At 36.0% G+C, this 24,260-nt stretch overlaps 1 protein-coding gene across 1 annotated transcript in view; it reads left to right on the forward strand.

The window, feature by feature from the left end:
- NEMF (nuclear export mediator factor) overlaps positions 1–24,260 on the forward strand; it is a 52,655-nt gene that overhangs the window by 19,641 nt on the left and 8,754 nt on the right. The window contains exons 8-26 of the mRNA XM_046651491.1: positions 604–677; positions 1,821–1,891; positions 1,978–2,053; positions 2,369–2,431; positions 4,178–4,255; positions 4,342–4,550; positions 4,800–4,991; positions 5,280–5,343; positions 7,002–7,090; positions 10,008–10,111; positions 11,483–11,545; positions 16,583–16,695; positions 18,052–18,109; positions 18,568–18,626; positions 18,716–18,836; positions 20,507–20,786; positions 21,513–21,555; positions 21,696–21,745; positions 23,315–23,468. Of these exons, the coding sequence (XP_046507447.1) occupies positions 604–677; positions 1,821–1,891; positions 1,978–2,053; positions 2,369–2,431; positions 4,178–4,255; positions 4,342–4,550; positions 4,800–4,991; positions 5,280–5,343; positions 7,002–7,090; positions 10,008–10,111; positions 11,483–11,545; positions 16,583–16,695; positions 18,052–18,109; positions 18,568–18,626; positions 18,716–18,836; positions 20,507–20,786; positions 21,513–21,555; positions 21,696–21,745; positions 23,315–23,468 (1,961 nt within the window). The remainder of the gene's footprint in view (positions 1–603; positions 678–1,820; positions 1,892–1,977; positions 2,054–2,368; positions 2,432–4,177; positions 4,256–4,341; positions 4,551–4,799; positions 4,992–5,279; positions 5,344–7,001; positions 7,091–10,007; positions 10,112–11,482; positions 11,546–16,582; positions 16,696–18,051; positions 18,110–18,567; positions 18,627–18,715; positions 18,837–20,506; positions 20,787–21,512; positions 21,556–21,695; positions 21,746–23,314; positions 23,469–24,260) is intronic.

Below are 24,260 nucleotides of genomic sequence, written 5' to 3' on the forward strand. Positions count from 1 at the left end.
GCTGTACATTTTTGTGTTGAAAAATACACATTGAATGTTTTAATGAATGATTTAGTTTCTAAAGTATACTGATTCAGTGCAATCCTGATCAAAATGTGAATAGGTTATATTGTTGGTTTTGCTATTGCAGTTGTTTTTGCTATTCATTTGTTATAAAATGAATCTGATATTCATGTGGAATAAAAGCATTCAAAAATGTTTGCGAAAACTTTGGAAAATAATATTAATGTTGGAGAATAACCTTTTCACAGATTAAAATATATTATGAAGCTGTAGTAATTAGAACAGTAAGTTTTTGGAGAAGGAATAGACAGAATAAAGAATTCAGAAACCACTGCAAATATATATGGGAATTTAGTGTGTGAACAAAGTGGTTTTCAGATCATGACAGAAAAGAAGGATTCGATAAAAGCTGTTGGGACTAGAGACTGGCCAGAACATATCCTTATTTACATATACTGATTACAAACATGAAATAATTATATTTGATTTTCTTGAACACTTTTTTCATTTCACATGCACTCTTCTATTTTCTGCATAGTCTCTTAATAGCTAATTGACAGTTGATTGGCCTACTTTTTTTCCTTTTTTATCCCCTATTAGATATTGAAAAAGTACTTGTTTGTCTGCAGAAAGCAGAAGACTATATGAAAACAACATCCAACTTCAGTGGAAAGGTAGCACCACGTATACTTAGTATATATTGTTGTGGTTTTATTTATCTAGATTTTCAGAATTTAAATGTTTATTAAAGGATCAATATATCTAAATTTTTATTGTCATTTGGAAATTTGACGTCTGTTATATGCTTATTCTAGGGTAGTGTTTTTTTTTTAGTTGCTATTGGTTTGTAATTTTTGTTCTGTTCCTTACATTTTATAGGAAGTACTAGGTCAAGTCAGCATCAGCGCTCCAGAAAAGTTGAGGAATTTGAAAATATTTCCTTTTAGGTTGATTTTAGATAGAGAAGCACGTTTTAATTTGCCAGTACTTTTAAAAAGTTTGGTGATTTACATCCCTCTAATAGTTACACATCTTCTGAATTACCTCATACCTTGTTTTTCCCCTATTCAAAGTATAATTTTATTTACTAAAAAAGTTCAGAAAAGGTTCTGATTAATTATAGCTAAATTTAGTCCAAATATATACCTGTCAGGTTTTGTTTTGTTTTGTTTTGGTGAGGAAGATTGAGCCTGAGCTAATATCCATTGCCAGTCTTCCTCTTTTTTGCTTGAGGAAGATTGTCACTGAGCTTAGATCTGTGCCAGTCTTCCTCTGTTTTGTGTGGGGTGCTGCCACAGTGTGGCTTGACGAGTCGTGCTAGGTCCACACCTGGGATCTGAACCTGTGAACCCTGGGCCGCCGAAGTGGAGTGTGTGAACTTAACCACTATGCCACCAGGCCAATCCCTACCTGTCAGTTTTTTAAATGAATTAAAATTTCCTACTCAGTAAGAAAGTGAATCTGAGACTTTTTCTGCTGGAAGTAAAGTGCTTTTGGCTTTTCTAACTGCAGAAAATCTAAAAATGGAAAGAAAAAAGCAAAATGCACGTGTATAATTCCACCACTTTATCAAATCACTAATTTCGTTTTCTTTATTCCCTGCTTTTTCTTGTCCATATGAATGAACTAGTATTGTTAATAATTGTTATTGAGCCTAAAAAATATCATTTTGAGAAGTAATACAATCAGTAGACAATTGCAGCTGATTAGTTATAACTAGAGTAATTTTATGTTAAATTAGTAAAATTCATGTCAGCCATGGAAAGTAAATCTTTGTTGATAATGGATAGAAATGTTTTATTGTTTGATTTTTGTAGGGATATATCATTCAGAAAAGAGAAATGAAACCAAGCCTCGAAGTGGATAAACCGACTCAAGACATACTCACGTAAGCATGCAGGCATGGGTCAGTTTGCTTTGGATGTTTATTAATGTTCTTGAATGTGATGTAAGAAATATGTTTTATGATTATAGGTATGAGGAATTTCATCCTTTCTTGTTTTCTCAACATTCACAATGTCCATATATAGAGTTTGAATCATTTGACAAGGTGGGTTTTCCAATTCTGTTTTTTGACTAGTTAGCATGACATGAGTTGTTAAATTAACATCAATGTGCTTTGATTGGGAATTGAAAATATTTTTGTTTTACAATCACTATGAACCTGAGCATTGAAGATCAATGCAGTCACAGAGATAAATTGTTGGAAACATTTGTTGCCACTTTATTTCAAGGTGAAGGATCAAAGATTTGAACTTAATTTGATTCTTGACTTTCTAGCTACATAATATGTATGCAAATTGAAGTAGAGACCAGGGTTTTCTTTTCAGCTAGTTATTTTCTGTGTTTTTTTTTTTTTAATAAGGCCGTGGATGAATTTTATTCCAAGATAGAAGGTCAGAAAATAGATTTAAAAGCTTTACAACAGGTATGGTATTATTAAAAACATTTCTATTAAACCAGCTAGCCTTAGTGTGATTTGCTGGTTGATGATACTTTCATATAGGAGTGGGCAGTCTTTCAGAAGTGCGGGAACATCTTGATCTTGATCAAGGTCCAGGGGAGGGCTCAGGTTTGAAAAGTACCCCCTTATTTGTTCCATCAGTATGTCAGACATTGTCTACAATGGAAAATACAGTGGGAAGGGGAGGCCTGTTATTTATAACCTAGTATGATTTGCTTTATTACAGCAATCCAAAGCTTCTCACACTTTGCTGTTAAGGGAACACTGTTCCAAGGAGGGGTTTTGTGTGTGTGTGTGTGAGAGGAAGCTTGGCCCTGAGCTCACACCTGTTGCCAATCTTCCTCTTTTTTCCTCCCCAAAGCCCCAGTGCATGGTTGCGTATCCTAGTTGTAGGTCTTCCAGTTCTTCTGTGTGGGATGCCACCACAGCATGGCTACTGAACGGTGTGTAGGTCCACACCCAGGATCCAAATTGCCAAACCCGGGGCCGTGGAGGCGGGCTGCGTGAAATTAACCACTACACCACCGACTGGCCCCCAGAGGAGATTTTTAAAATAGGCCAAAAGAGAAGGAAAAGTTTTTTCTATGCAAATAAGTATTTTTTTTTTAATCATTAAACTGTTTTTTTTAAAGTGGAGTCTTAAACTATGCTATGTGTGTTTCATGACTCCACAAGGAGGGTTTAATCTGCCATTTTTTCCCAGCACATTTGACCATGTTTTGGAGCATTTGCTGCAGAACAGTTTCAGAAATTCACCACAATCATTCTTGATTTGAAGGAGGTTCAGTGTTTCAAAAATATTAATAAAGTCTTAAAATATGTGTGCAAACATTTGAAATTATGTGAATCCTTTTATCCTCCCTTCCTCAGTTTTAAGAAATTAACCATAGCACTATTTCAAAGCAGGTGGGTCAAGTGAATTAAATAGTGTGACTGCCACATGGTGGCAGCACTTTAGTTATTAAACAGATACTAGCAGTAACATCAAACCCCATGTTTTTTATGTGCATCAGAATACCCATGAATTGTTTTAGTAATCATTGTGCATTCTTTTAATAGTCACCATTCTTATAATTTAAATCTTTTTAATATTACATCCAGCATTCAAACATTCATTAATTGGTGATACTATTATTAGTGTTAGAAAATTTGCCCCCAAATCAGTAACCTTGAAGTATAAATTGTATATGATAAAATGCTACATAGAAGGTAAAGTAACTACTATGAGCCTTTGTGTTGTTAATTTAGGAAAAAGAGTACTCTGTAAAATATTAGAAATAATGTTGAGAAATTAAAAGTAGCAGCAATAAAATAAAAAGAAGCTATTTTGGTACTTTATGCTCTCTAAGAATGCATTCCCCCAAACTTTACTTTTATGTCATAGGAAGAAAAATGTCTTGAATTCTGCCTGCTTGAATTATGCGAGGGCGTTAGGGGCATGTCTTACATACAGCGTAACCTGCCATCCAAATACCTTCCTAGATAGGGAATGGGAGGGAGGGAGGTAAAGAGGAGAGGTAATTTTGGAGCATGAAACACTTAGGGTAGGATAGACCTGGGAAGGTGGGCTGTGGAGAACTTCAGCTAGCTAGGTGACAACACTGAGAAGGCAGAAGAGGGGTGGGGTAGTGAGTTTCAGGAGGTGAGAGAGAGAAGGTGCAGGAGGTAGGAGATATCTAACTTTTTAAAAGTCTGTTTTCTTACCAAAAGGAAAAACAAGCATTGAAGAAGTTAGATAATGTCCGAAAGGATCATGAAGACAGATTAGAAGCTCTTCAACAGGCTCAGGTATTATGCTTAACTGTTTCAGATGCTTTTTCAAAAATGGTAACTTGAATTAGCATTATAGTAAATGTTTTGGTGTATCTCCAAAGGAAATAGACAAACTTAAAGGAGAGCTCATAGAAATGAACCTGCAAATAGTTGACAGAGCCATTCAGGTTGTTCGAAGTGCTTTAGCCAACCAGATAGATTGGACAGAAATCGGGTTAATTGTGAAAGAAGCCCAAGCTCAAGGAGACCCTGTTGCAAATGCAATCAAAGAATTAAAACTGCAAACAAATCATGTTACAATGCTGCTAAGGTAAGTGTGATTCTTAGTTAAGCAGTTAATGCTTATCTTTATTTTACTATTTAATTGTTCAGTATATTTGTTTAAAAATTTTATCTTTTATTTGGAAATTTATCCTTGAAGGTATAGAAAAAAATTAATTTACATTAAAATAATGCAACTATTTAAAATTGTAAGCCATTTATAATTTCATTGAGAAAAAAATTGAAAATAAAGTGATGTCATTGACATTAGTGAAATACTATTGAATATTTTTAATAGAAATCCATACTTGTTATCAGAGGAGGAAGATGACGATGTTGATGGTGACATCAGTGTTGAGAAAAATGAAACTGAACCACCAAAAGGAAAAAAGAAAAAACAAAAGAATAAACAGCTGCAGAAGCCTCAAAAAAATAGGCCATTGCTTGTTGATGTTGACCTCAGCTTGTCAGCATACGCCAATGCCAAAAAGTAAGTCTTAAATTTAAGTAAAAATTTTAGGTAAAATATTATCTGCAATAAATCAATCAGAGTGTTAAGGATAATAAAAATCATTATTTTGCCTGTATATACTTTTGGGAGAAAATACTTTTTAAAATCTTGCGCATTATACAACTTTGTTTTTATACAGTGTAACAAAGTTGCACAGTGCACAAAACTTGTTCTCTATGATTTGAGAGTCTGTAAAATTAGAAATAACAAATAGAAAACTAAAGAATAAAGATTTTACTTAAAATTAAGAGAAATATATTTGTCTAGGTATTATGATCACAAGAGATATGCTGCTAAGAAAACACAAAAGACTGTTGAAGCTGCTGAGAAGGTACTTAATATTTCTTAGAGTGAATGTTAATTATTTTTCTCTGCTTTAATTTAATGGCTTTAATTATTTTTTCTGATTAAATGAGGTTTTCTAATTCAGAAATATCTTTCGAGCTTAATTTTGCTTTAAACGTATATATTTCCAGTGTTTATTTTTTTCCCCAAACCTGCTCCTCCCCCGTCCTCCCCCTCATTTTTCCCTTTGCTCAGGTTAAAAATGTTGGAGTCATCGTGGACTTTTCTCTCACAAACCATATCCAATCCATCAGCAAATCCTTTGGCTCTTCCTTGCGAGTATAACCAGGATCTGGGCACTTCTTATGAGTCCAGGCCTTCGTCATCTCTGTTCACATGGACTGTAACAGTAGCCTCTTACTGGGTCTCTCTCCTTCTACCCTTTTCCCACTGTAGTCTGTTCTTGACACAGCAGCCATAGTGATGCTTTTAAATAGAAAATGAAGCCATTTCTGTCTGTTAAAAGTCTTCCACTTACTTCCTGTCTTACTCAACAGTTCAGAGCCCTTCTGTCCTGTAAGGTCCCACGTGATCTGCTCCCCTCCGATCTCATCACCTGCTTTCCTCTTGTTACACACTCTGTCCAGCTACTCTCGGGGTCCTAGCTGTTCTTACAGCAGGAGCCCATGCTCCTTCTCAGGGCCTGTGCCTCCGTAATTCCAGTAATCCTTCAGGCTTCTGCCTGAATGCTGGCACTCTTCTACCCAGAAAGCTCTTTCCTCAAGATTTCCGTGGTTCCATCCCGCCTTCATTCACATGTCTACTTAAATGAGACTTTATCAGAGAGGCCTTCTTTGCCACTCTAACTAGAAAGAGTACTACTTCAGTCACTCCTCCTTTACTCCGCTTGGTTTTTCTTCTTAAAAAAACGCCCCTCTCAACATATGTTGATTTGTCCTCTCTCTAGAATGTAGATTGCTTGAAAGTGGGATCTTTGTTTTATTCATTGCCGCATCCCAGCCCCTAGAGTACTGCCTGGAACATAGTCTGTTAAATGAGCAGCCCCTGTGACTCAGCTTTCTGTGCCTCTTCACCTCCTTTCTTGACATTTGACCTTGTGATCACTACTTCTGGTCACAGGCCTCTTCTTTCTGCTTATAATGCTCTTGCTCTTCTTTGCCTCGATAATTCCATTAATCCTTCAGGCTTCTACCTAAATGCTGTTTCCTCAGAGATACCTTCTTTGACCATATTCGGTTATAAATTATCTTCCCTTGTTAGACTTTCATGCGCCCTTAGAAGCACTTACCATGTTTGTTTGAATAATTATGTGTTTTGTATTTGTCTCTTTCCTTGACTACAGTAGGGTGGGGATGGGAGCTTCGTCTTGTCCACTGTTCTGTCCCCAGCATCTAGCCCAGAACCTGTTAGGTGGTAGGCACTCAGTATCTGGGAAATGAATGATACTCTTTAATTTGGAAGTCTTGAGCAAATATTTGTATACAGTAAGCCTTTGAATTAAATTAATATTTAAGGCAAAAATCTTTTCATTCTTCATTACTTTCCTGTGTTTATGGTGTGTGTGTGTGTACATAGGGCCATTTTGTGACATTTAAAGAAATTACTTCTTGCCCTCTCATTTACTTGGTGTTATCTAAATAAATTCTCAATGAATGAATTTAAAAATTCATTTCTCATAAACAGGCATTCAAATCAGCAGAAAAGAAAACGAAACAAACCTTAAAAGAAGTCCAAACAGTTACCTCTATTCAAAAAGCAAGAAAAGTGTACTGGTAAGTGTTCTACCTTTTTAAAATAGAATTTTTATTTTTATCAAAATTATACATGCACATTGTTTAGAAGATCAAGCAGTTCTACAAAGCTTGTTACAAAAACCAGTAGTCCTGCAATTTTTCACCCTTACTCCTGTTGCCTCCTCTCCCAAGGAAACTACTTTGAGCTGTTTCTTTTGGTACATATGAAGGTTCTGTCACCTCGTAAAACAAATTCGGAAGTCTTCCTGTATCAGTTGTCCTTAAAAGTTTGATGGAATTCACCTGTGAAGCCAAATAGTTCTGGAGTTTTCTTTATGGGAAAGTTTTTCATTACAGATTCAAAGTTTTGAAGATTTTGAAGATACAGATTTTCTAGTTTTGGTTAGCAGTGTTTTTCTAAGACCTTGTCTGTTTTGTCTGAGGTTTGAAATGTACTGGCAAAAACTTTATAATATTCTGTTTTTTAACATCCCTGGGATCTTTAATGACCTCTCCCTTTTCATTCATGATAGTTATTATTTGTACCTTCTCTTCTTGATTAGCCTGACCAGAGGATTTTCAGTTGTATTAATATCTTTAAAGAACTAGTGTTTTGACTGTTATTCTCCTCTGTTATATATGTGCTCTCTATTTTATTTTCGTTTTTCTACTTTTCTTTGGGATTCATTTGCAGTTCCCCTTCTGATTCCTTGAGGTGGAAGCTTAGTTCGTTGATTTTTCTCCAGCCTCTTTTCTCAAATATGTATTCAAGGCAGTAAATTTCCCTCTAAGCCTGGCTTTAACTGCATCTAAAAAGCTTTCTGTAGTATTTTCATTATCTTTTACATCAAGATATGTTCTGATTTCCATTGTGATTTCTTTACTCATGCATTATTTAGAATGTATGTTTGTTAATTTCCAAACATATGGGACTTCTCTGGTTATTTATTGTTGTTACTGATTTCTAGTTTAATTTGCATAATGGTCAGAGATGGTATTCTGAATTATCTCAATCCTTTGACATTTGTTGTTGAAACTTGCATTATGGCCCAGTCTATTTATGATCAACTTTATTTATGAAAATGTTTCATGAGCGTTCTGCAGTTGTTGACTACATTTCTCTAAACATCAGTTTGGTCCCATTTATTAATCATATTGTTCAGATCTTTGGCATCTTTACTAATTCTTTTTTTATCTATTTTTTTCTCAGTTACTGGGAGAGGTGTGTTAAATACCTCATAATTGTGGTTTTGTCAGTTTCTCCTTTTATTTCTGCCAATTTTTGCCATATATATGAGAGTATGTAGTTAAGTGATACAAACATAGAACTGTTGTATCTTCCTGGTGAATTGAGCCTTTTATTAACTTCAATGAAATACCCTTTAACTTACAACCATTTTCTCCTTCTGTGTGAGATATTAAAACTACTCAGCTTTTTTTTGGTTAGTGTTTGTATGGTATATCTTTTTCCATTATCATATTTCAACCTTAGTGTATCCTTATATTTTAAAGGAGTATGTATATCATTTTTGTTTTCCAGTCTGACAGCCTTTGCATTTTACCTGGAGAATTGACTGCATTTACTTTTAATGTAATTTCTGATACATTTGGGTTTAAACCTACCCATCTTGCTATTTGCTATCTGTTTGTCTGATTTGTTCTGTGTTTTTTGTCTTCCTTATTGCCATCTTTTGAATGGTTAATTGGGGTTTCTTTTTCTTTTTTTGCCCGTTGGTTATGCATTCCTCCTTGGATGATTACAAAATACATCCTTGATTCATCTTTCTCATTCTCTTTGTTCTTGTGGGTTTATCTCTTTTACAAATGTCTTTACCATCAAAAGGGAAGTGGTTAAATATAGTACATCCATTCAGCAATGAAGAAGATATATTTTTAAGTGAAAAAAGAAGGCAGTATGCAGAACGGTGTGTGTTGTGTCTAAAGAAGAGAAAAGGTTTAGAGTACGCATTTTATTTTAGTTTTTGTATGTGTAAAGAAACTCTGGAGAAGGATACACAAGAAGCTAATCTCAGTGGCTCCCTGTTTGGTAGTGCTGGTGGGAACTGAAGCGGGAGGCAGGAGCTCTCACGATGCCTTTTTATATAATTAAAAAAATTTTTGAACCATGTATTTGTATTAATCAAAATCAGATTCGAAAATAGGAATAAAATTCTTTTGCTATTGTATTTGGGGGAAGTGGGGATATGAGGGAGTTTAGTTTAATGCCTGTGTTCAATCTATCATCTTTAACTGTAAGTTTTTAAATTTTAGATTAAATCATAAAAAGATGATCTTGGTAGTCATATGTAATATAGCAAATATTTATGTTCATCTCTCTTGCATGTCATTTCTAAATGTCGTACAGATACACTCTTTACTTTTTATCGTGGTGGTACATATTAATCATGAAAACCCAGATTACCTTGTCTCTTGAGAAAAGTGATAATTTTACACTTCTGAAGGCAATTTTTGTTTTTTTGTATAAAAAAAGAAAGAATATCATACATGTAAAGATTCAATTGATTAATTGAGGACAGAATGGGAAAACAACTTTTCTTTCTTACCAGAGGTCCCAAAGCCTATCCAGTACCCTGACTAAAAGAAAGCTAAACCTAGGGGCCACGTGACATTTTATGCTTTTTGCCTTAGGCAATTCATTATTATAAGTTATCCTCAAATTTAAGGCTAGCTATATGAGAGGCAGATAAGGAGAGAATGTACTTTTTTAAAACACAGAATTTAGTTCCTTTCTCTAACACTGTCTTAAGAATTACCCTAGAGCAATTTGTATTACAAGCTTTCCATAAAATTCAGCTTGATGCTTTAGGATATTAAATCATCCATTTGTCTTAACCTACAAAACAGGACAGCTTCCTGTTTTGTTTTCAAAAAGAGTGTGAATTCAGGCAACCATAAAGGCAAAGAAATGTTAACTTTTTTTCTTTCAATTTGGTAGGTTTGAGAAATTTCTGTGGTTCATTAGCTCAGAGAACTATCTAATTATAGGTGGACGAGATCAGCAACAGAATGAAATAATTGTGAAAAGATACTTGACACCAGGTAGGTAAGATTAAAATTCTAAAGAATTTTCTCTTAAATAATTGGATCAGTTATCTCAAGATTAGCTGTAGATTTTCATCTTTCACTCTTTTGTTTGACTCATTTAATTGGTAGAAAGAGTTTGATGCTTAATGGTTTAAGGTTCATTGAATATGTGCTTTGACACTTCTCATTTTAAGTGAGTACTCCTAAGGTAGTAATGCTGAGCTAATCTGTGGTACTGGACTTTTGATTTTCTACTACATTAACAGAATAGCTCTCAGTCCTCCAAAGTCATTGTAGCTCAAGGTTTTAAGAGCTTAATTTTTCAGCCCCAAAGTTTATAACCTTTTTTCACATTTAGAACCAGGACTTAAGCCCTGTGGTGTAAGGTTTATCACTTTTATTTGTTTGCTGATAACTACCGCCTCACTGTGGCTGAACCCCCAGTGTGAGTATTAGAAATCAACAAGCAGTATCAGAGCTAATCTGATGTCCACGGAGGATCCTGAGCCAGGAAGGAAAGCACAGGGATTAGGTTGCATGGTGCCCAGGGTGTGGTCTTTGTCTTCTCTAACTTGTTCATTGTGAGCTGAGCCTGTCATGAAGCAGTATGGGTTTTGCTCTTCTTTGAGTTTCAAATCGCAGACGAACTGTCCATAGCAAGCAATGGCTGCTTGTTTTACCTCCTAGGAACCATGCACTTTCCTTTTCCTGGTTGACCATTCACTCCTGCATTCATCTCATTCATTGCTATCACACACTTAGAATAAAACTGCAAGTCCTCATCGTGACTTACAAGGCTACCTGCTTCTACAGCCTCACCTCTCTCCCATTAGTCTGGCCACCTGACTTCTCCTTATACATGGCAAACATCCACAGTCCTCAGAACCTTTGTACTTGCTAGGATGACTCATCTGCTCCATGTGTCTCTCACCCTCCCGCAGGCTAGCCTGGGCTTGCTTGCATGGTAACTCAGCAAGTTTCTGAGAAAAAGAAGAAGCACAGTAGGCCCCTCAAGGCTTAGGCTGGGAACTAGTACTTAGTCACATCTGCCACATTCTACTGGCCAAAGCAGGTCACGGGGCAGACCCAGATTCGAGGGTTGGAGAAGTGGACTCCACCTCTTGATGGGAGAAGCTTCAAGGTCACAGAGCAGAGAGATGTGGAAAGGAGGAGAGGAACTTTGACCATTTTTGTAATCTACCATATTAACATTGCTTTCCTTTATGAGGAGGCCTATGAGAAGTTTCTCAGGGCTGGAAGATGGATTTTTCTTTATATGCCTTATCCCTTCTGAATTTTGAACCCATTAAACAATAAATAAATAATTTCAACTAAAAGAAAGAAAGAAAGAAACAGGAATTAAAGTATTATTTCTTTGTTTTTAAGGGGACATTTATGTACATGCAGATCTTCATGGGGCTACTAGCTGTGTAATTAAGAATCCAACAGGTAATATATTCCTATTATTCAAAACTTTAATTCTTTTCTTTAAAATGCTTTTAACATAACTATAAGACAAAAATTGTTAATAGAGATAAAGGACACTTCATAATGATAAAAGGGTCAATCCATCAATAAGATATAACAGTTATAAACGTATATGCACCCAACAACTGAGCTCTAGAATACACAAAGTGAGATCTGACAGAATTGAATGGAGAAATAGACAATTCAGCAATAACAGTTCAAGACTTAAACACCTAACTTTCAGTCATGGATAGAATAACTAGATGCAAGACCCACAAGAGAACAGACATGAACAACACTGTAAGTTAACTAGGTCTAACACGCATCTCTAGTGCACTCCACTACCTAACAATAGCAGATTACTCATTCTGTGCAGTTGCACATGGAATGTTCTCCAGGATAGACCATATGATGATAGTCTATAAAACAAGTCTCAATGAATTTAAAAGTACTGTAATCATACAGAGTAAGTTTTCTGACCGTAATGGAGTGACATTAGAAGCCACTAATAAAAGAAAATTTGGGGTGCTGGCCGCGTGGCCCAGTGGTTAAGTTCGCGCACTCCACTGCAGGTGGCCCAGTGTTTCGTTGGTTCGAACATGGACATGCCACTGCTCATCAAGCCACGCTGAGGCAGCGTCCCACATGCCACAACTAGAAGGACCCACAACAAAGAATGTGCAACCATGTACTGGGGGGGCTTTGGGGAGAAAAGGGAAAAAAAAAAGAAAACTTAAAAAAAAAAATTTGGGAAATTTACAAACGTGTGGAAATTGAACAATATACTCATAAATAACCAGTGGATCAAAGAGGAAGTCACAGGATGGTTAGAAAATACTTTGAGATGAATGAAATCAAAACATAATATATCACAATTTAGGAGAGGAAGCTAAAACTGCCTAGAGAGAAATTTGTAGCTGTAATGCCTAAAATAAAAGACAGGAAAGATCTCAAGTCAGTAACAAAACTGTACACGTTAAGATCTAGAAAAAAATGAGCCAGCCCAGGTGGCCTAGTGGTTAAGTTTGGTGCGCTCTGCTTCACCCCCCCCGAGCTTGGTTCCCAGGCATGGACCTACACCACTTGTCAGTGGCAATGCTATGGTGGCAACCCACATACAAAATAGAGGAAGATTGGCAACAGATGTTAGCTCAGGACAAATCTTCCTCAGGGGAAAAAAAAAAGATAAAAGCCGCATTGGGAAAGGAAAGAAATAATAGATTCAAATGGAAATAAGTGAAACAGAGAATAGAAAGACAAAAGAGAAAATCAACAAAGCCAAAGTTGTTTTTTTGAAAAGATTGACAAAATTGATAACCCTTTAGCTAGACTGACCAAAAAAGTAAAAGAGAAGATTCAAAATCCTAAAATCAAGAATGGATATGCCACAACTAGAAGGACCTGCAGCTAAGATATACAACTATGTACTAGGGGGGATTTGGGGAGATAAAGCAGAAAAAAAAAGAATGGAAGAGAGGACACATTACTACCAACTTTATGGAAATCAGAAGGATTATAAGAGAATGTTATGTACAATTGTATGGCAATAAATTAGATAACCTAGATGAAATGGACAAATTCCTAGAAAGACACAAACTACCAAAACTGACTCAAGTTGAAATAGAAGATCAAAGCAAACCTATAACAAGTAAAGAGATTGAATTAGTAATAAAAAGTCTGCTCACAAAGAACATCTCTGATCCAGACAGCTTCACTGGTGAATTCTACCAAACTTTTAAAGAAGATTGAAGACCATCCTTCACAAACTCTTCCAAAAGAATAGAAGAGATGAGACTACTTTCTAACTCATTGTGCAAGGCCAATGTTACCCTAATAACAAAACCAGACAAAGATATCACAAGAAAAGAAAACTACAGATCAATATCACTTATGACTATAGAAACTAAAATCCTCAACAAAATATTGGGAAACTGAATCCAGCAGCATATTAAAAAGATTAAACATCATGACAAAGTGGAATTTATCCCAAAAATGCAGGGTTGGTTTCACATATGAAAATTAATCAATGTAATATGGTGTATTAATAAAGGACAGAACCACATGATCATCTCGCTGATGCAGAAAAAGCCTTTGGCAATAATCCAACAGCCATTTGTGATAAACACCCTCAACAAACTAGGAATAGAAGGGAACTTCCTCAAGTTGGTAAAGAACATCTATGAAAACCCACAGCTAACAATCCTACTTAATGGTGAAAGACTGAAAGCTTTCCCCCTAAGATCAGGCACAGGATAAGCGTGTCTGTTCTTGCCACTTCTATTCAACATTTTATGGAAGTTCCAAGTGTGCCATCAGGCAATAAAAAGAAATTTAAAAATAGCCAACTTGGTAAGGAACGAGTAAAACTATCTGTTTGCAGATGACATGATGTTACATATTTAAAACCATAAGGAATCCACCAAAAGTTATTAGTTAGTAACAAAGTCAGCAATGTCTAGGATACAAATTTAATATACAAAAGTCAGTTTTTGTTTTGTTTTTGTTTTTCTTTTGGTGAGGAAGATTGGCCCTGAGCTAACATCTATTTTTTGTATGTGGGATGCCACCACAGCATGGCTTGATGAATGGTATGTAAGATCCACTTCCAGGATCTGCACAAACCTTGGGCTGCCAAAATGGAGCATGCAAACTTAACCCCTACACCATGGGGCCAGCCCAGGTTAAACTTTTATACACTAGCAATGAGCAGTAGTAAAAGGAAATTATAAAACATACATTTATAATAGCACTAAAATGAATGAAATACTTAGGAATAAGTTTACCAAAAAGAAATGAGAGACATACACCCCAAACTACAAAACATTGTTGAAAGAAATTAAAGAAGACCTAAATAAGTGGAAAGACGTTCAGTGTTTATGGATTGAAAGTCTGAGTATTGTTCTGATGGCAATATTAATCTACAGATTTGATGCAATCCCTCTCAAAATTCCAGCTGCCTTTTTTTACAGAGATGGACAAGCTGATCCTAAAATTCATACGGAAATGCAAAGGACCCAGTTAAGCCAAATCATTCTTTTTCTTTTCTTTTTTTTTTTTGAGGAAGATTAGCCCTGACCTAACTACTGCCAGTCCTCCTCTTTTTGCTGAGGAAGCCTGGCCCTGAGCTAACATGCGTGCCAATCTTCCTCTACTTTCTATGTGGGACGCCTACCACAGCATGGCGTGCCAAGCGGTGCCATGTCCACACCCGGGATCCGAACCGGCAAACCCCAAGCTGCCAAGACTCGAAATGTGTGCACTTAACCACTGCGCCACCGGGCCAGCCCCAAGCCGAATCATTCTTGAAAACGAAGAAGAAAATTAGAGGACTCATACTTCCTGATTCCAAAACCTCCTACAAAGCAACAGTAATCAAGACAGTGTGGTATTGGCATGAGGATGGACAGATAGATCAATGAAAAGAAGTGAGATTCCTTGTTTATAGTCAGTTGATTTTCAGCAGGAGTGCCAAGGCCATTCAAGGGGGATAGAATAATCTTTTAAACAAATGGTGCTGGGACAACTAATATCCATGTGTAAAAGAATGAAGTTAGACCTCTACTTCACACCGTTTACAAAAATTAAATGCATCAAAGACCTAAACCTAAAGGCAAAAACTATAAAACTGTTAGAAGAAACTAAGGCATAAATCTTCATAATCTTGGATCAAGAAGTCATTTCTTAGATATGACGCCAAAAGCATAAGCAACCAAAGAAAAACAGATAAATTGAACTTAAAATTAAAAACCTTAATTCAAAGGACACTATCAAGAAAGTGAAAAGATAACTCACAGAATGTGAGAAAGTGTTTGCAAACCATTTATCTGATTAAGGACCAGTATCTGAAGAACACTTAAGACTCAACATAGAAAGGCAAAGAAAGCAATTTAAAAATGAGCAAAGGATTCAAATAGACATTTCTCCAAAGATAGACAAATGGCTAACAAGCGCATGATAAGATGCTGAGCATCATTTGTCATAGGGAAGTGCAAATCAAAACCACAGTGAGATACCACTTTACATCCACTAGAATGGTTACAATGAAGAAAAACAGAGAATAAATGGTGGTGAGGATGTGGAGAGATTAGAACCCTTACATGCAGGTGCTATAGAAAATAGTTTGGCAGTTCCTCAAAAATTTACATGTGACCCAGCAATTCCACTTCTATATATACCCAAGACAACTGAAAACATATGTCCACACAAAACTCACTGACAAACATTCAGAGCAGCATTATTTACAGTAGCCAAGAAATAGAAACAACCCATATGTCCATCAATTGAATAAACAAAATAGGGTATATCCATATAACGGCATATTATTCAGAAATGAAGTACTGATGCGTGTTCTAACGTAGATGAACCTTGAAGGCATTATGCTAAGTGAAAGAAGCCAGACACAAAATTTTATTTATATGAGATTCCAAAATAGGCAAATCCATAGAGATAGAAAGATTAGTGATTGCCAGGGCCTGGGAAAATGGAGAGTGACTGTTAATGAATACAGGATTTCTTTTGGGAATACTGAAAACATTCTAGATAGTGGTAATGGTTGCATAGCTTCATGAATATATTAAAAACACTGAATGGTACACTTTTAAAAGGGTGAGTTCTATGGTATGTGAATTATATCTCAAAAAATACTTGAATCTAACTGTAGGGACATATTATTAACATGCTCTACATTTTGATGATTTAGGCAATCTATAGTAATTTTAGAAGTCTTCAAACTTTAAATAGATCTTTCTAAATTATCCTTTCTGGAATGAAGCTAGAATTATTGATAGAAGTGAGGATATTTTTTCGCTGACTTCTTTTATTTTCTTAGACCATTTAAAAGCCTCCTGTGTAAATAACATTTTTAATAAAACAGTAACTTTTTGTAATATTGAAATAAAAATGTGGTATTAGTGTTTAAGATAGAAGAGGATTGAACCTGTCATGCTGCATGTGACTTTCATGTGTTGCTCTGTAGAAGGGCTGAACTTGGTACTGAAGGTGGTGGTGTTGTTATTATAGGAGAAGCGATCCCACCTCGGACCTTGACTGAAGCTGGCACAATGGCACTTTGCTACAGTGCTGCTTGGGATGCACGAGTTATCACTAGTGCTTGGTGGGTGTACCATCATCAGGTAATAGGGGCTGTGGTCCTTTTTCTTAATTTATTAAGAGCTACTGGGTACCAAATTTTGGGGGTATAGAAGTGAAGAAGGCAGACAAAATACCTACCTTGATGGAGCTGACATTTTGGTGATGGAGAAAATACATACATAATGTCAGGTAACAAGCCCTGTAAAGATTTTTTTCTTAAAGCAGAGTAAGACCATAGAGAGTGAGAGGGGCTACCATTTTGAATAAAGTGTCAGGGAAGGTAAGATTTGAGCAGAGACCTAAATGAAGAGAGTGATCCATGTGATTATATGGGATAAAGAGTGTTCCAATTGTGACCGGCACACTGACCTAAAAGGTCTTTCTCCTGTTCGTCTTTGTTGGGATTTTCTGAATTATCTTTGCCCATTCCAGAAAAGTAGGTACATATGGTAGATTTTATTCACTTGGTTTTAGTAACTGTCCTCCTTTGTGGTTAATCTCTTTGATGCTGCTTCATTCCTTATTTGACTTCACGTTGCTGTTGACTTTACATTTTCAAAATTAGAATTGATAACAGTATACTTTTACAAAGTCCTAAAGCTTATACAGAAAGATAAAAAGAGTTCAATGCCATTATCCTGCCTTAGATTTAGTTTTATTTTATATCTATTTATGTTCATTAGTTTCTGCTATGCTGTGATGCTGTGTTTTTAGGAAATTAATATCACTTCTGGGATTATATTTTCTACCTTACTACTGTTATAAAAGTGGCTTTAATTCTTTTATGAATAGGTTTTTGTAGGATGAAATTTAGTGTTCTTTTAATCCCTCTGTGTAACTATGACTGTTAAAGATACTCTCAGATTTGGGAGTTTCACAGATTTATAAAATTTTTAAATATTGTGGAATTATCTTGCTTACTCCCTATTTTACCAAATTAGATTATATTTTTAAAAACCTGTTATCTTTATTTCCTAAAATGAAAAGTTATTATCCCCCCAAAATTTATCTTGTAAAAGGATTTTTAAATAAAATTTTACTAAATATAAATATAGTTTGATTTTAGTAAATATAGCTTTATGATAAGCTTATTAAACTATCCATTTTTCCTCATTATTTCTCACACTAGAGGAAATGTGTGGACCAGTTCTGACTCTAGTCCATGGCATTTGAAAATTATTGACGTAGTATATCCTCCATTATTTCTTTTCTTTGTTAATGCTTAAGGGCTGTCTATCATTGAAGAGATATCTGTTCCTTCATTGTTGAGAATTTTTGCTAAATTATAAACTTTTCAGGACATAGTGCTATTTACTTGAATGTGACTTTACTTTCTCTAATGAAAATTAAGAAACCCTATTTCTTAAGAAAAGAGTATAATGTATTGTGTTCTTCAGGTGTCTAAAACAGCACCAACTGGAGAATATTTGACAACAGGAAGCTTCATGATAAGAGGTAATGACTTGTCAGTGGATTATGGAGACAGGTTTGAAGACCATCTACTAATATTCTCAGAACAGAAATTAATTATTCTGATTTCCTATATAAAGTCTGTTAAGAAATAAAGAAAATTTTGCCCTGGTATGGCAAATTTAGCATTTGTCATGTCATCTCCGTATATATTTTTATTGATGAGAATGTACTTTCACATAAAGTTGTAAGGAAGGGTAAGTATAGCGTGACCTTTTTTCTAAAAATAGATTATTGAGAGTCTGACTAATCCAAAAGATGAGAACATCCATATTTTTTATTTCTTAATTCCTGTCCCTTTACATAGTGCCAAATTCTGTAAATGGGAAATGTTGCTTCAGGACAAAGAAAAGACAAAAGAGATGTGACCACTGGTGTCAGATATCTTGCATAAAATAGAGAAAACAGATTTTTAAAACATTTGTGTACATTATCTTTTGTAGGAAAAAAGAATTTCCTTCCTCCTTCATATCTAATGATGGGGTTTAGCTTCCTCTTTAAGGTACTCTTCAGCTACATTGTTTGTTTGTTTTTCTGATTTTCATTAGTCTTACCTAAAGTTCCATCAATGAGAAAGAATTGTTTCCATAGGTAGATGAGTCTTGTGTTTGGAGACATCGGGGTGAACGGAAAGTCAGAGTGCAGGATGAAGACATGGAGACACTGGCCAGCTGCACAAGTGACCTCATCTCAGAAGAAATGGAACAACTAGGTAGTTTACAGATTTTAATAAAGAGTTTATAATGTTCTGTTGTCCAGTTTGCTTCTAAATTCTTACTTAGAAGATCCTATCTCCTTTGGGATAATTGAAATTTCAAAAAAGACACTTGCTGTCAATTTTACTGAATTTGGTTTTTGGAAATGTTAATTATACTTACTCTAGTGAATCAAAGTGTTTAATTGGATGTGTAACTAATATACTTGAGTATATGTTTATATAGTAAAGCTTCATTTTTTTTAATTTAAAAAAGTTTTTTTTTATTTTTTATTTTTATTTATTTATTTTTTTTTTTGAGGAAGATTAGCCCTGAGCTAACATCTGCCGCCAATCCTCCTCTTTTTGCTGAGGAAGACTGGCCCTGAGCTAACATCTGTGCCCATCTTCCTCTACTTTATATGTGGGACGCCTGCCACAGCATGGCTTGCCAAGCGGTGCCATGTCTGCACCTGGGATCCGAACCGGCGAAGCCTGGGCCGCCGAAGCAGAATGTGTGAACTTAACCACTGCGCCACGGGGCCGGCCCCAAGTTTCAGCATTTAATGAGTAATATATAAATGTGTTTAACAGAGATAGATTCAAATATATATGAATGAACATTTACTTTTGGCTTAAGGAGTTAGAAATGATACAAAGATGAGTTGATAACAAGTGCAGTTTCTTATAAGAGAATTTAGCTTGATTTAATAATATATTTGCTTCATAGAGAGCACTTATCGTTGCTGGAATAAATTTACTTCCTGCCTAATGGAACTAGGGAATGTACGCCCTCTAAATTATTTTTATAGTTATTCTTCTAAGGTCATTCCTTTTTAGGAGTAATATTGCACTGTTTCATTTAGGACTACTATTATACTACAAGATTCTGTTTCTTCGTATTTTCACCATGATCCTGACACTGTTAAGTACTTTATTTACTTTTTTTTTTGGATTGGCACCTGAGCTAACATCTGTTGCAAATCTTTTTTTTTTCTTTTCTTCTTCTTCTCCCCAAAGGCCCTCAGTACATAGTTGTATATTCTAGTTGTGAGTGCCTCTGGTTGTGCTATGTGGGACACCGCCTCAGCATGGCCTGATGAGTGGTGCCACCCCTGCACCCAGAATCCGAACCCATGAAACCCTGGGCTGCTGAAGCGGAGCATGTGAACTTAACCACTCAGCCATGGCGCAGCCCCTATTTACATTATTTTTTATTAAATTCTCACAATCATTCTTGTCAGATGGGTAGTGGTATCTCATTTTATAGGTGAGGCAAGTAAACCATATTATTCCACTAGCCAGTGTTCATTTTGCAAACCTATGAACACCTGCTCTGTGCCATTATATTTCATGTATTATTTCAATTCTTGTGCAAATTATAATAAAAGCAGCAGAATTTGTAGAACTTCTGTTGTCCTCCTTTTTGGAAATACCTAACAAAGACAGGTTATAGTTTTCATTGTAGAAATGGCTGCACTCTCCAAGAAATTTATTGTGGCAAAGGATGTTGGTTTCATTCAAACCAATCCATGATACAGAGTATCCTTTGGGGATGATCAGGCATTTTTCTGTTGATCTTCTGGAAAGACAGGAAGTAAATAGAATATGTTTATGAAGTTTTCAAGGAAATCATCTAGCTCTATTGTGGGGGTGGCACACTGACTTTCCTTACGGTAATTCTTCAGATGGAGGTGACAGTAGCAGTGAAGATGATAAGGAGGAATTACAGGAAACTCCTGTGCAAGTGGAAGTCGTGACTCAGGTTGACCAAGAGGATATTACTGTTCAGAGTGGTGGAGATGAGCTAAATGAAGAAGGAATTCAGGAAGAGAGCTCTGAAGACGAAGGAGAATCTGAAGAGGTGCTGAAAGATCAGGACCCTGTGGGTGAGGTGAAGGATGATGGGGGAGACGCGTTCAGTTACCCCGATACCACCATTGACCTATCCCACCTGCAACCTCAAAGGTAATTAAAAACCATGATTTGAAGTTTTATGAAGAGTTAAAGGTAATACTTAACAAAGATAATGCCAAGATTGACTTTGGTGCTTTTACCCTCCACTGTCTTATTATCTTTTCACCATTTGACTGGTAGGGAGATCTCTCTAAAGAATTTTCAGGACCCAGGGTAGAAAAATACAGTAAATATAAAAGTGGCCAAACTGGGTCAAAATAGAAACAAGTAAATGGTTATAAATGCTAATAATATAAGAAAGGAGATTCCCTTAAAAAAAAAGAATAAGGAGTGTTAGTCTTGAATGTCTTACTGATCACCAAGTAATTAGTGCCCTAGTTACAAAAGCATTATCACTGAAGTAAGAATGGCTTAGGAGTCAGACCACAGTTGATTCTCAGGATATGTCCTTGCGCAAGTTGCTCTGTGTCTGAGCTTCAGTTTCCTTCTTGGTGACAATGGAATGGTAGCCCCTTTGTAGGGTTTTGGTGAAGATGATATGCATGTAAAGCCTCTGGCTGTACCTGGCACACAGGAGGTGTTCAGTACACGTCAGCTGTGTAAGAATATATTTAAAAGGGTGAGGAGATGAGCTATCTGACTGTATTTTTTCTAATTTTACCAAATTTGAGAATTTGTAGGATTGCCAGTAATTAAGCATATAGGGGAATGTTTTTGGACTTTGTAAATGAGTGCCCTTGCAGGCTACAGGACTTCTCTTTCTGTTTGTTTGCATAGGTCCCTCCAGAAATTGGCTTCAAAAGAGGAAGCTTCTAATCTGGTAAGCTATTTTCAAAGTTCTGTGAAGAACATCATGTCTTTCTCAATGAGTAATTTTCTACCTTTTAATTTTACTTTTTGAAGAATTAATAGTAGTGATGTTATTTGTGTTTGCTTGTTTTTTTGTTTTAATTTTAATAGAGTGACAGTAAATTACAAAGCCGGAGACATTTGTCAGCCAAGGAAAGAAGGTAAACATACTTGTTTTATCTAACGGAAAAGCATGTTGTTCTGTTTTTTTTAATTGACAATTCAGTTATGACAGATCACTTGGCTGTTCCTAAAAACTCCCTTATTAAAATGACCAAGATTTAGCATAAATCTTTAGTTTTTAATATTCAATTCTAGTAGGATTTTCTGTGTTAGGGCCCTAATCTGTCACTACAATCAGTGAGCTAGGTCAAGTAACACGAGACAAACCTATTATTACATAAATATGTGCAATAATGATTGCAGTGTATTAAATAGGCTGCTTCTGCGATAATATTGGCAGGAATAAACAGGAATAGTTGAAACATTAATTAAGAAAGTTTTATGTAAGAGGGAAGACTTGGGTTTTTTTTAAATATAGCAGGTCTTGGGAGGCAAATAGAAAGGGATGACTGAGACAGGTGGTATAGGGTGAAAAGATGAAAACCAGTCAGGCACGCCAGGACGCCCTAGACTGGAATGACAGTAAACCCTTTTGTTTGACAAAGATAATCATTAAACAGAGAGACTCTGAAAACATGGCACTGTACTAGGTACTGCATATACAACGAGGCAAAAACAAAGTTTGTGCCTTCAAGAAGCTTTTGAGTCTTGGATTCAGGAAATAGCTGTAAATCTGTACATGGTGTTCTCTGAAAATGAGTAAGAAGATGCTGTGAGTTCTGGCGTTTGGGGAAATACCATCAGAAGTATATCCTGAAGATATATTAGGACTTAGGTAAATGGAGGTAGGAAGGTCAGAGACTCCAAGGAGAATTGGCGTGAACTAAAGGGGGCAGTTTTGGAAGTAATATGGCAGTGCTTGGGGGAAATGATAAAGAGACTAAGGGGAAAGGAGGAGAAAGGTCATGTCTGTGAACTGTTAGATGGTAAGATCGGTGGAATGAATTTGGACCAAAAGTGGAGAACTTAGAATGACAAGCTAAGTATTTTGGACTTTATCCTGAAAGTGATGTGAGGAGGACTTTGGGAAGATTTTGAGTGGGAATGTGACAGGCAAACAGTTAGGGAAGACAGATGATGGAGAGACACTGGAGGGAGTCTGGGTGGGAAGTGACGAGCACCTGGACTAGGGCAGTGGCCTTGGGAATCAGAGACTGCGCATGAATAGTATCACAGCCGCAGAAGTTCCCCTTCCTCCTTCGTGTGTTCACCTTTTTAATCCACTTGTTTATTCAACTAACCAACCGACAAATGTTTATTGAATACCTAAGATCTGCTAAGGCCGTGTAGGTACAAAGACAGCAAATCTCACTGCCTGGCCAACAAGGTGTTGAGGGACTGAATGTGGCTGCTGAGTGAGGATAAGTCAGGGGCACAGTGGTCAGCCTGGATGACAGAGAGAATGATAACCCATGAGAGAAAAGTTGTCAGCTTTCTCCTGTGTGATGATTTGTGCTTCTTTGTATAGTATAACCTGGTGACTATCAAGGTAAGCAGAAACCTTGATTTTTTTATATACTGTACATGTTCCCCTCCCCATGTAATTTTTTTAGGGCATTAAGACTGAAATTCTAAGAATCAGACATTTCTGTTTCATTTATATTTAGGGAAATGAAGAAGAAAAAGCTTCCAAGTGACCCAGGGGATTTAGAAGTGATAGAGGGAAAAGACAAAGAAAAAGAAAATGCCCTACACGTTGAAACTCATCAGAACACAAGCAAAAATGTCCCAGCTGTTCAGCCAATGAAGCGAGGACAAAAGGTAATAAAACTTCGGGGTGAACTGTTAATGACAGTACTATATGGTTCACAAATGAAGTTGTGAGGTTCCGCTTAAATTTTTATCAAGTTTTCAGTGAAACAGAAGATATAGGCAAGATTTCCTTTGACTGAAAATTAGTTGAAAAGATTCACTGTGGGGAACACAGAGTTCACTGTTCTGTGTTCCTTTGAGATCATCTAGAGAGAAGCTCCCAGGAATAGGAGACTGTGATTGCCAGAGACACTTGGCCAGTAAGTGGCCGTGCTGGTCCTTATTGATAATTTGACTTAGTAGTTTCTTTTTCAATTATTAATGCGATTTTGGTTAGAGTTCTTATATATTTTATCAAAGATGTTTGGTGAAGGAAGAGGTAGTGGATCTAGAATATGTATATTTTAAAATGTTGTAGAAGTGTGAAAGAGAGGATTGTGAGCTAATCTATCAGTGTATCTCCATAAAAGTTAAATTCCTCTGAAATCTTAACAGAAGTCATGTTTTAAGATCTTTCTTCCATCAATAGTGATCACAATTTCCTGTGTTTTTCCAGTGGGCCTCAAATAAATGGACATACTACAGATATGGAAGGGAAGAACATGAGTTCTCCCCATAATAATATGTAAATTCAACATGACTTTAATCAGAATTGAGACTTTAACTTGATAAAGTAATTCTAAAGTTCATTTGAAAGAGTAAATACTACAGAATAGCTAAGGAGATCTTGAAAAAGAAGATTGAGGGGGATTTCCCTACTAGTAGTAAAACATTTAATGTTAGAATTGTTAAATTAGTATG

Source organism: Equus quagga, chromosome 2 (genome assembly GCF_021613505.1).
Source record: "Equus quagga isolate Etosha38 chromosome 2, UCLA_HA_Equagga_1.0, whole genome shotgun sequence".
In the NCBI taxonomy this organism is placed as follows: Eukaryota; Metazoa; Chordata; class Mammalia; order Perissodactyla; family Equidae; genus Equus; species Equus quagga.